Source organism: Lachnellula hyalina (assembly GCF_007821495.1).
Source record: "Lachnellula hyalina strain CBS 185.66 chromosome Unknown contig00030, whole genome shotgun sequence".
Lineage (NCBI taxonomy): Eukaryota > Fungi > Ascomycota > Leotiomycetes > Helotiales > Lachnaceae > Lachnellula > Lachnellula hyalina.
Window position 1 is genome coordinate 37602 of NW_022157144.1, and position 12299 is coordinate 49900.

General features: G+C 47.1%; 5 protein-coding genes across 5 annotated transcripts; 3 read left to right on the forward strand and 2 right to left on the reverse strand.

Moving 5' to 3' along the window:
• Window positions 1-521: 521 nt before the first annotated feature.
• On the reverse strand, window positions 522-992 carry LHYA1_G003431 (PHD finger-like domain-containing protein 5B; the record flags this gene model as incomplete). Its single annotated transcript, XM_031148402.1, has 3 exons — window positions 522-656; window positions 708-882; window positions 976-992. The coding sequence occupies 3 exons, from the start codon at window positions 990-992 to the stop codon at window positions 522-524; spliced, it is 327 nt and encodes a 108-aa protein (XP_031007276.1).
• Window positions 993-1312: 320 nt separating this feature from the next.
• LHYA1_G003432 (uncharacterized protein) lies at window positions 1313-2342 on the forward strand (the record flags this gene model as incomplete). The annotated part of the gene is made up of 4 exons (XM_031148403.1): window positions 1313-1329; window positions 1381-1834; window positions 1897-1953; window positions 2004-2342. 4 exons carry the CDS (start codon window positions 1313-1315, stop codon window positions 2340-2342), a joined length of 867 nt encoding a protein of 288 aa, XP_031007277.1.
• Window positions 2343-2954: 612 nt separating this feature from the next.
• Window positions 2955-4281, forward strand: Ephx2_1 (Bifunctional epoxide hydrolase; the record flags this gene model as incomplete). Its single annotated transcript, XM_031148404.1, has 4 exons — window positions 2955-3092; window positions 3219-3414; window positions 3558-3931; window positions 4000-4281. The coding sequence occupies 4 exons, from the start codon at window positions 2955-2957 to the stop codon at window positions 4279-4281; spliced, it is 990 nt and encodes a 329-aa protein (XP_031007278.1).
• A 1427-nt stretch (window positions 4282-5708) lies between these two features.
• On the forward strand, window positions 5709-10646 carry bfr1 (Brefeldin A resistance protein; the record flags this gene model as incomplete). The annotated part of the gene is made up of 8 exons (XM_031148405.1): window positions 5709-7464; window positions 7574-7725; window positions 7786-7804; window positions 7944-8184; window positions 8238-8575; window positions 8696-9195; window positions 9283-10231; window positions 10288-10646. The coding sequence occupies 8 exons, from the start codon at window positions 5709-5711 to the stop codon at window positions 10644-10646; spliced, it is 4314 nt and encodes a 1437-aa protein (XP_031007271.1).
• A 559-nt stretch (window positions 10647-11205) lies between these two features.
• Window positions 11206-12229, reverse strand: FDD123_1 (Protein FDD123; the record flags this gene model as incomplete). The annotated part of the gene is made up of 3 exons (XM_031148406.1): window positions 11206-11782; window positions 11834-12098; window positions 12178-12229. 3 exons carry the CDS (start codon window positions 12227-12229, stop codon window positions 11206-11208), a joined length of 894 nt encoding a protein of 297 aa, XP_031007272.1.
• Between the last annotated feature and the right edge of the window lie 70 nt (window positions 12230-12299).

The following is a 12299-nucleotide window of genomic DNA, read 5'->3' on the forward strand; positions in this document are numbered from 1 at the left end:
GAAAAAAAAATAGGATACATGCATGATGTATAATGAGTATATGCTGGGCGTCTGATATTTCTAGAATACATCATGGTTTAAGTATTGTTGTCATGTGCTGTGCCGCTACACCACTCGGTGATATTGGTAGAGTGAGCACTGTTTGGTGTAAGTTTTGACAGAACGAGAAAGATCCCTTCGTAAATCCATACCCACAATTCATCGTTCCTACACTTTTATGGGGTCAAGGGTCCCGAATTGTTGGTGTGACTTCCCCGTGGGGTCTTGGTCTGTTCTATTGTTCTTTTTGTGACGCCATTTGCCCATGCCACCCCAAACTCCAACGCTATGCAATTGAAAATTATCGGTCATCCGCCCGTCTTCGATCAATACACCAACTTTGCCAATACTTCGTCGCTCTTGTTTTTGGGTTGATTGGCGAATCCTTCGCTGAGAAGTATGGCCAGAGAAGCGAAGTTGAGAGAGCTGCAGCTGCAACGGAGAGCACGCAGTCAATACTACCATGCCTCCACATCCTCTCGTTATTGATTCCGAAAATTCTTCTTTTGATAGAACAGATCGGTTCTTGAAGATCCCAAATTTATAATCTTCGGACATCCATCTCGGTCTTTCTCTAGTCGTGTACACTCGAAGCAGTAGAAAGCATCGGAGATACCCTATGTAAGTGTCAGTACAGATCCCCTCTATAATATTCGACGAAAAAATACCTCGCCACCACAAACAACACACTTGTTCTGGTAGTTGCCAAAGCTGCATTCATCACAGATCCGAACTAGGGTCGTAGGTCGCACGTAGGAGTCGCATACAGGGCATTTTCCGTCGCACTTATCGCAGAGGCGTCCGATATGAGTGCCAGACTGCTTGCGACACATTACGAGATCACTTGAGAAAATGTCAGTATATGTCCCAGGAAATAGAAGGAGCCAGAGAGGCGGGTGGTGACAAGATGGAGGGGTACGGCAAAGTGGAACTTACGGATGATGGCGAGACATATTGCAGGCTTATGGATTTGCAAGCACTTTGGGAGGTAGTCGTTCGATAATTCTGGATTGACTCAAGCTCAAGATGAAGACGTAGGATTCCTTCGTTGTCGTTGGGTTAAGGAAAATGTAGTAAGGAAACGAAACCAAGCCGACCTGAACTTATCAAAACTCCGCCCGCCACCATAAATTGATTGGTAAGCGCCGAATCGGGTAATCACCTTCGATAAACCAGATTGGCAGCCGCAATGACTTCGTCCATATCCATATCCATATCCATATCCCTCGGTATGCATCAAGAGCAGGACTGTTAAAGACGTATTCATGTCGACATGGCGGAAGCTATCGGGTTTGTTCACGTCTAACTCGTGGCCGTAAGGCAAATGCTAAGACTCTGCAGACCCATCGCATCCGCAGTCGTCGTTCCCGAACATGCGCCAGCCAAATCCCCGAGTGCAGGCGCAAAGCGGCGATTATCATCTGAGCCCGAATCTGATGCCAAGCGTTCCAAGGTTGAGGAAGAGATTAGAGAGGAAGACAAGCCATCGAGCCAGCGATCATCAATCAAGGCCGAAAGAGACAGCCCGGAAGAGCAAAAGAACCTTGGCTCAGATAGGCGCAAGAGCAGCGTTCAAGAGGAACGGAAGCGTGGCCAACGTTTATTCGGCGGGCTTCTAAGTACATTGAGTCAGAGCACGCCCAATGGTCAGCAGAAACGACGGCAGGAGATTGAAAAGCGTCAACAGGAGAAAGCTAAACAACAGAAGGCCGAAGATGAGGGACGAAGAACACAGAAGCTCGCAGACTTGAAGGCTGTTCGCAAGGTCGAGCAAATCAAATTCGACGAGCAATCGGTATGCTATTGCCTTATGGCTATCTTGATATTGTGCTAATACCTCTATGGATGCGAATTAAGCATACGAATATGCTGGCAATGGCCAATTCCCTTACTACCAGTGCGGAACCTAAACTGGTATGCTGCGGAGGTCTTCTCTTCTGAACCAGAGCTGACTATGACTCTAGTATTACAAACCATGGGAGCTGCTGCCACGAGAGGAAGAACGTATCAAGGAACAAATCGCCGAAGCTGAGGCTTTAATCGAACGAGAAGTAGACGAATTTTACGCCCGGTATCCCAAGGCAGACGAGGAAGAGTCATCTGCGAAAGAGAAAGCTAACATCACGTCCAAGGAGACGGTGGGTGAGCCTCGTACCGAGTCTCCGTCTGTTTCTAACGCTGTTGATACTACTAATGATACTCCTGTGACTCAGTCTGAACAGGTTACAGCGGAAAAGCAGTCTATGGAAGAACATAATGGGGAGGTAGTCGTTGAGAACGAGGAGGATACAGTCATTTACTGACTGCATCCCATTTCTTGTACAGGTCATGGCATTTGATCGGAGTCCGGATTTTTGTTTGGAATGATATCCAGGCCGTTTGCTGTAGACTGGGCGAATAAAATGTTCATGACTTTTCTTTGCTTTGGCAGAGAAATAATTCGATGGTAGTATTAGTATATCAAAGTTTGTTAGAGTATAACATCAAGTGCAAAGTTGTGATTTGGTAGTTTGAGTGGCTAGGGGTGAAGGCTCTGAAGGGTGAGGGAGGGGGTCGATTATAACATGGATTAGTAGTTAAGATTACCTGGTATGGTTTTAGTAATAGGGATTAGTAGTCGGGGATTAGCAATCAAGGTTTAAGATTAGTATATAAGATCCAGAGTAAAGAAATAAATACTAAACCCTTCAAAACGTGTTCAAAGATACAAGAATTAGTGATCTGCATAGGAAAATGGATCCCTGATATCTTTAATGCGCGCATTTAGGGTGGATTACTAGCATACGGACGTAGACAACAAGGTTTGCATTGAGGGGCAGTTAGTTCATCATACGTATAAATGGGCCCGGTCACCGTGCCCCTCTCAACGAACACGAATACACTGTTGTTTCTCACAACCTATCACACCAATCACAATGGCTGAAAAGCTCACGCCTAAGGACGTCCAGTACAAGACTGCCGTTTTGAACGGCAAGACTTACAGCTATATTCTGGCTGAACCTCAAGGCAAATGCCTCAACACTATTTTCCTAGTTCATGGATGGCCTGATATGGTAGGCCTATCCTTATACAAAAAGCCGTCTGCCTCTATAAGAGCTGTTTCTGGAGCCTATCTGCGGGCTCAGACTACCTTGCTCTCTTAATCGCTTGACTTTATCTATGCTAATTCGTCGGGGCAGGCGTTTGGTTGGAGATATCAGATTCCCTTCCTAACCTCTCTTGGCCTTCGAGTCGTTGCACCGGACATGATGGGTTACTCTGGAACCGATGCGCCAGATTCCCCTGAATTCTACACCTACAAGCGCGCGGCTGATGATCTGGCTGCTCTTGCAAAAGAACTTGGCCTGTCTAGCATTATACTCGGAGGACACGACTGTAAGTACCATTTGCGCTCACTATCTTCCCCCTCCCAATTAGACCCGAAGTTGTATCAAAGACGTCTGACGTTACCACCCAACCCTGTCACATGGCCTGCATACCAAAAATCTTTATGGAACTGCAACTGAATTGTATCACAGGGGGAGGAGCGGTAGTCTATCGCGTTGCGCTGCGATATCCAAAGCTCATATCTGCTTTCTTCTCTGTCTGCACTCCGTATTTCCCACCACGCAAGGAATACTTCCCCATCAGTGCGCTGCCAAATTTCAAGTACCAGGTTCAGCTTGCATCTGGTGAAGTGGAAAAGCATATTGTGGGGGAAGAGAAGCTTGGTCAGTTATTGAATGGAATGTATGGGGGTAGAACTCCTAGTGGAGAAACGACGTTCGACGTTGCCGTTGGTGTTGTTTACGACAATTTGCCTGAAGTAGGACCCTCGCCTTTGTTGAGTAAGGAGGAGATAGACTTTTATGTAAAGAGATATGCGATTCATGGAATCCATGGACCATTGAACGTAAGCAAATCGCTTCTCCAACCCCTCCAACCCAGTACCAAAACAGATTGTTGACTTTACCTTCTTAGTGGTACCGAACCAGTGAGCTGAATTTCAATGATGAAATAGAGTTGGCGGAAAAATCCGTGGAAGACCTGAAATTTCAGATGCCGGCTTTGTTTATTGGAGGAACGAAGGATCAAGCCTTGCCGCCATCCCTGGCAGCTGGAATGGAGAAGTCGTTCAGAAGTCTAACAAAAGGAGAGGTCAACGCTAGCCACTGGGCTTTGTGGGAGAAACCCGCCGAAGTGAATCAGTACCTCAAAGAGTTTCTTTTTGGGCAGGTCGGTCTAGCCAAAGCTAGCTTATAAATGTCTGGTCTTCGTACATCAAAAGGTTGCCTGATTAAATAAAAGAGAGGTTGTGATGAAGATGTTTTTGGCGGTGGTGCATTGAAGATCCTCTGGTTACGACTGTAAAGACTGCACTTACTATCCATCAACATACTTCGTATTCTCTCTACCTTTTGGATTATGACTATAAAAGCATTCAACTTTTAACATGTAAGATTGAGTATTTGAGCTACTCCAGGCGGGTGCCCCCTAGAAAGCAAAAAGCCCGAATAGCATCGCATCACGCCACTGAATAACTTCATGCACACTGGCGGGAAAGCGAAGGAACTAAAGGGTGGCGTGCTTAGCATACCTTGGGATAGGTACTAGAGGCGGGATGCTTCTGTTTCTTTTCTCTTTCCTTTCTTTTGTTCTACTTTGTCCGCCAAGACATATCTCGAGTTCTGATGTAAAGATGTGGTAGCGGGACCTGGGAATTAGCTGCTACGAAGTATAATAACAGTATCACCCCCAGAGCCTTCGGTACTTGTGAATGAAAGAGGAATGGCATCTGGTCCGTCAGCTCAGCTTAGCTCAGCTCGGCTGAATCTTTAAATAATAAAGGTATCACGCACATAGTATAGGCCGCCACGGACACGGACACGGACACGGACATACGATAATACGATACGATACGGACACGGCCACCTTTGTTTATCCGAACTCAATATGACAGCGACGGCTCCCACCCACGGCCACGGCTCCCACCAGGCGGGTGATTGCTGTTGGGTTGGCACTGACCACAGGCCTGCAAGCTCACACTTGATTTTACCTCCATAGAGTTCGCAGTCTTACTGTACTGTACTGTACTGTACTGTACGTACAGGGATAGTTTGTAACGGTTTGTTCTGTATTCGTCATGTCAATGAGGCCTGGAATGATGGGAAAGAGAGACACCTCGGCCTTCACCTGACGCCGAACTCCACTGCATCCATCCAAATACCCTGCACATCTACCGAGATACGCATGTTTGCCTGAGATCAGTGGCATGTCCACCTGTTTGACCACTGCTTTGCTTTCTTTCCAAGGGGCAAGTAAGTACTCGAGTACACGTAACAGAGCCCCGACTCCCGACCCCCGGTACGGGCTTCCTTTACACTTGTGAGCTTCTTCGCTCTCCGGACCCTCATCTCTAATCCGCTGCGCTACGCAAGTTTGACTTGTGGATCCTATCAACCATACCCATACCCATGCCCATATATATAGATAGGTAGGAGGTGCTCACTCGCCTTGTACTTATAGCTAAGTACTCACTCGCCTTGTACTTTTGGCCGCTTGTCCTCTTTGTTCTATTCCAAGTATTAATCAATTGTTCTCGTCCTTCCCTCTCTGCCATATTTGCATTTCTTTCAATCACATCCCAACCTCTGGACCGAGTAATCCAACACACACATTAGACATTCGCCATGGCGGCGACAGAGCCAGAGCCAAAGCCAGAGCCAAAGACATACGCCCCAGTGACCACGCAACCCGGCCTCATTTCACGTATTCTCACCAACACCTCCGTCCTCACCCGCCGCAATTCTCAAAGGGCATACGATGATTCAGACGAAGATGAACACGTCAGTATGGCTTCCGACTGGAAGATGATGCCCGAGCTCAGGATGGTCCAGCGCCAGGGCGAGAAGGATGAGGTAAAAGGGCGAAAATTAGGAGTCACGTGGAAAAACCTGACAATCAAAGGCATTGGTGCTGATGCGGCCATCAATGAAAATGTGGGATCCCAGTTCAATATTCCACGGGCCATCATGGAAGCCCGAGGTGGCGCGCCGCTGAAAACAATTCTTGAGAACTCTCATGGCTGTGTCAAACCAGGAGAGATGCTCTTGGTTCTCGGTCGCCCTGGAGCCGGCTGCACCAGTCTATTGAAGGTATTGGCCAACAGGAGGGAAGGATATGCGGAAATCACAGGCGATGTACATTGGGGAACCATGAATCCAAAAGACGCAGCCCAGTATCGAGGACAGATCGTCATGAACACAGAAGAAGAGCTGTTCTTTCCTACACTCACGGTTGGACAAACGATCGATTTTGCGACTGCTCTCAAAATTCCATTCAACCTACCCTCAGACAAAGCGACCCCGGAAGAGTTCCAAAAAGAGAATGTTGACTTCTTATTGAAATCCTTGGGCATCCCTCATACGCGTGACACAAAAGTTGGAAATGAATTTGTACGTGGAGTTTCTGGCGGAGAACGTAAACGCGTTTCGATTTTAGAGACTCTAGCAACTCGGGCGAGCGTTTTCTGTTGGGACAATAGTACGAGAGGTTTGGATGCTAGCACAGCCCTGGAATACACCAAAGCGGTTCGAGCCATTACAGACATATTCGGTCTCGCATCAATCGTCACACTCTACCAGGCTGGAAACGGGATCTACAACCTATTCGACAAAGCCTTGGTAATCGACGAAGGCAAACAAATTTACTATGGTCCCCTGAAGCAAGCTCGTCCATTTATGGAGGATTTAGGCTTCTATTGTGATGATGGAGCGAATGTCGCTGATTACCTCACTGGAGTCACGGTCCCATCTGAGAGGAGGATTCGCGAAGGGGTCGAGAGCTTCCCACGGACAGCCGATGAGATTCGAGCGGCGTATGAGAAATCCAGCATCAAAAATGAAATGGAAGCGGAATACGATTATCCCACTTCAGAAGAAGCGATATCCCGGACTGAAGACTTCCGGATTAGTGTTCATCACGAGAAAGCTAAAAGCCTGCCAAAGATATCTCCATATACGGTTTCGTTTGGGCGCCAGATCGATGCTTGTGTCCGGCGCCAGTATCAGATCCTCTGGGGTGACAAGGCTAGCTTGATCATCAAGCAAACCTCCGTCCTTGCCCAGGCCCTCATCGCTGGATCACTCTTTTACAATGCGCCTGCTAATTCTGGTGGTATCTTTGTCAAATCTGGAGCACTGTTCTTGGCTCTATTGTTCAACAGTCTCATGGCTATGTCCGAAGTCACAGAGTCTTTCTCCGGTCGTCCTGTTCTCGCAAAGCACAAGAATTTCGCCCTCTTCCATCCCGCCGCCTTTTGTCTTGCGCAGGTTGCAGCTGATATCCCGGTACTCTTGTTCCAGATCACACCTTTCTCTATTGTATTATACTTTATGGTTGGATTGAAACACGATGCTGGTACCTTCTTCACCTTTTGGATCTTCTGTCCGTATTCTCTTCTCCTCATTCCTACATTCTCGCTTCCGAACACATCCCATGCTGTCAAGGTTTCCTAACCTAGAAGTAAATTTTTACTAACATTTTACGAATTTAGTATTTGCAACATCAATGTGCATGACAGCTTTATTTCGGTCTATTGGTGCTGGATTTACGACTTTTGATGGCGCCAGTAAGGTGTCAGGGTTCCTAGTCTCGGCTTTCATTATGTATACTGGATACATGATTCAAAAACCCGCAATGCATCCCGTAAGTTCTAGTGCAGACTCAGATGAACGTAATAAACAATTTGCTAACTATGGTATGCAGTGGTTTGTCTGGATCTATTGTATGCATCCTCCCCTCCGACCCCCAATCCCCTTCTAAAACAGATGGGCCCACGTATCTCCACCGCACAAGGCCTCATACGCCCAGAAATTCCAAGTCTACATAATAATGGGTTGTGGCCTGGAGCTAATTTTGTATAGGGATTGATCCTCTAGCTTATGGCTTTTCCGGAATTCTTGCCAACGAATTCAAGGACGCTATAATTCCTTGCATCGGAACAAATTTAGTCCCCAACGGTCCTCAGTATGGTGATCTTCTCTATTCAGCTTGCGCTGGGGTTGGAGGAGCTCGACCTGGCGCCACTAGCGTTACGGGAGCTGAGTATCTTGCCTCGTTATCTTACTCCGCGTCAAATATCTGGCGTAACTTTGGCATTGTTTGGTAGGTTTATTTCCGGCCCGGATTAACTTCTAAGCAATCTCTAACATCAGCAGGGCTTTCTGGGTTCTTTTTGTTGCAATCACAATCGTCTCGACAACTCACTGGAAGGCCCAGGGTGGAAAGAGCGGGGTTCTCCTTATTCCCCGTGAAAAGGCCAAGAAGAACATCCAACATCTTGTTGCCGACGAAGAATCCCAATCTAAGGCGCAAGTTGATCAAGAAAAGAAGGTCGCGGGCTCAGGTACCTCTTCTTCCGACGAGATAACGGTCACCGGTCAACAATTGGTTCGGAATACCTCAGTGTTCACCTGGAGAAACCTGTCATATACGGTTAAAACACCCTCTGGAGACAGAACTCTCTTAGATGATGTTCATGGATGGGTCAAACCTGGTTCGTTATATTTCCCCCTTGCTCTCAAATTGATTTAGGAGCTGAATGAGATATCCCGGGGCTTGTCCCTCGGGGGTTGGAACTTATTTGAGAAATATCTGCTAATGTGCATCGCTCTAGGACAATTGGGTGCTTTAATGGGGTCGTCTGGAGCTGGAAAAACCACACTTCTAGACGTTTTAGCTCAGCGTAAAACAGATGGTACGATCAAAGGATCAATTCTTGTGGATGGGCGGCCTCTCACTGTGAGCTTTCAACGCTCAGCTGGTTATTGTGAGCAACTGGATGTTCACGAACCTTTGGCAACTGTTCGGGAAGCACTCGAATTCTCCGCCCTCCTTCGTCAGTCTCGAACAACTCCCCGAGAGGAGAAGCTCAAATATGTCGACAGCATAGTCAATCTTTTAGAAATGCACGACATAGAGAATACCCTTATCGGAACTACCGGCTCTGGTCTTTCCGTTGAGCAAAGGAAGCGGTTAACTATTGGAGTGGAACTTGTGTCAAAACCCAGCATTCTAATCTTCTTGGACGAGCCTACCTCCGGACTTGACGGACAAGCAGCTTTCAATATTGTTCGTTTTTTGAGAAAATTGGCAGATGTTGGACAAGCAGTTTTGGTAAGTCATCAAATTCAAAAGTCTAGATATCCTACGACCCCGAATCTATTTAGAGGAATAATGCTGATTACCATTTCTTGACTCTAGGTAACTATTCATCAACCGTCCGCTCAGCTATTCCTTCAGTTTGACAGTCTCCTGCTATTGGCCCGGGGCGGCAAGACTGTTTACTTTGGCGATATAGGCCCTAGTGCTGCCACTCTCAAGGAATACTTCGCTCGCTATGACGCTCCTTGCCCTAAAGATGCCAATCCCGCTGAGCATATGATTGATGTTGTTTCTGGCTCTCACTCGCAAGCAAAAGACTGGAACAAAGTCTGGCTTGCTTCGCCCGAGTACAAGCGATCTATCGAAGAATTGGAGCATATAACTAGCGACGCCGCCTCAAAACCACCTGGAACGGTCGATGATGGCTTTGAGTTCGCCATGCCGCTCTGGCAACAGACGAAGATTGTGACACATCGCATGAATGTCTCGGTTTGGAGAAACACTGACTACATCAACAATAAACTAGCACTTCATGTTGGATCTGCTCTCTTCAACGGCTTCTCTTTCTGGAAGATCGGCCACAGCGTTGCAGATTTACAACTACGCCTCTTTACGGTCTTCAATTTCATCTTCGTAGCCCCAGGAGTCATCGCTCAATTGCAGCCACTCTTCATCGACCGACGAGATATTTACGAAGCAAGAGAGAAGAAGTCAAAGATGTATTCTTGGATCGCTTTTGTCACTGGCCTCATTATCTCCGAGCTGCCCTACCTGTGTGTTTGCGCAGTGCTCTACTTCGTTTGCTGGTACTATACCGTTGGGTTCCCTACCGATTCCAATAAAGCCGGTGCCACGCTCTTTGTTATGATTATGTACGAGTTCGTCTATACGGGTATAGGCCAGTTTATTGCAGCATATGCTCCGAATGCTGTGTTCGCTACTCTTGCCAATCCTCTGGTTATCGGGACCTTGGTTTCCTTCTGTGGTGTTCTTGTTCCGTATGCACAGATTACGGCCTTTTGGCGTTACTGGATTTATTGGATGAATCGTAAGTTATATCCAGATCTATATGTCTTCTCCAACTTTACTAATCCTCGCTTTCAGCTTTCAACTACCTCATGGGATCCCTCCTCACATTCACAACTTTCTCCGCTCCAGTCTACTGCGCCGAGTCGGAATTTGCGATCTTCAACCCCCCTCTCAATCAAACCTGCGGTGTCTACTTGGCAGATTATATGAGTGGTATAGGCGCTCGTACAAACCTCACGAATCCTAACGATAGATCTCAGTGCAAGGTTTGCGAATATCGGACTGGATCCGATTATCTCTCGAGCCTAAACCTGGTCGACTATTATTACGGATGGAGAGATGCGGGGATCGTGGTGTTATTTGCGTTCACCGGTTATGCCATGGTGTATCTGTTGATGAAGTTGAGGACGAAGCAGTCCAAGAGGGCTGAATAAGGTGATCGTTCTGGTGAGGACCGAAGCGTTGGCGGCTTGGCTATACATACGTATATGTTCTGTCAATATTTCAGGGGGTAACTTGGGTTAATGCCAGACCTGCATAAATTTGTTTGGGTTTTCAAAAGATGGCGTTCTAGAGGATTATTTGGGAAGTAAAATTTAATTACAGTATATAGATATTAGATAATAAGCAGATTCAATTGTGCAAGACACAATAGATGCTAGTCATTGAGTGGACTATCATTGCTACCAATATGGAGACCACTATCCTGAGGTATCTAACTGTCTGTCCCATGCGAAGTGATAGAACATCTAGATATAGGTTTTGACCACATCACTCCTGCAGCGATTCAGACTGATTTTTAAACGGGTGTCGTGTATGTTTCATGAGGGTATCGATATTCACTAGCTAAACTCCCAGATCGCCAGCCAAATTACACATTACAGAGCATTACGACCCATAGCGATTGACCCACCACCTAAAAGACGCGTTCCAGACCACTAAAATTCGTCCATCATCTCACCGGCCAGCTTGTATCAAATTTGACAATCCACTTCAGACAGTCTCCCCTGGAGCCGAAGCCGCAGCTGGAGCTGGAGCTGGAGCTGTAGTGGAGACAGGCTCGACAACACCCTTCTCCCGTTCCGGGAATTCGCCTCCCTGAGCGACACGTCCGTACTGGGTGAAATAAAGGTTCAAGCTACGATAATCCCAGTTTCTGCTCAAAAACAAGACCGTGCATGCAATGACAGGAACATTGAGAACGTCCAGGATACCGAAGAAAATAAATCCACTGGTGACGCTAATTTCATTACCGCCATCATCAAGACCGTAGGCAATAGCATACAGAACCCAGATGAAAGTGAGCCACGATGACAGGAGCAAGTAGCTGCTCTTGATTTGGAGACGCCTGGCGGTGATGCTGCCGGTGTAGAGAAGGGAGCTCACGAGGAGGAAATAGGCGAAGACGCCGAAGGCATAGAAACCCCACTTGTAGTGTGTAGCTACCAGAGCACCAGAGAGCCAGGATGCTATCCAGACCCAGGACAGGCCGATGTTATAGATTATTGTTGCCCAGCTCACACCGGACACCAGACCGACCGCGATGAGAATCGGCGCCCATCCCACGAACCTGTCATATGGTTAGTATTTGCGTGGAAATTGCAGAGAAGGTCATATATACCAATTGATGTATTTTGCGTAGAATATCTGCCGAGTGCCAGAATCACCTGTCGATGTTGCGATGGGGGTACTTCCTAGGTCACTGGCCATAGTGAAGTATGCTACAGCTCCGACGAAGAGTGAGATCGTAAACAGGTAGTGGAATATCTTCTCTCCAGAACGAGCAACGTAAGAATGGCCGACTACGAGTAGTAGAGCAAATAGGTATATGGCAGTTACGGTCCATAGCCAATCAGAACCTGATACCGTGAAATGGTGACCACCCACTACAGGATTGAAGAATTAATTTTCAATTCTCGGAGAAGTCTTGAACGAGATACCTAGAGGGTGTGACAATCTACTAACCTGGGGGGTTTATTTTGAGAGCATCATTGCTGCGCTGAAGCAAGATGGACATCTTGGGAGTAAGAACGGGAGCTTTGGGTTTGTAGCTGTGTACAGACGATGGATTGGTATTATATACTAAG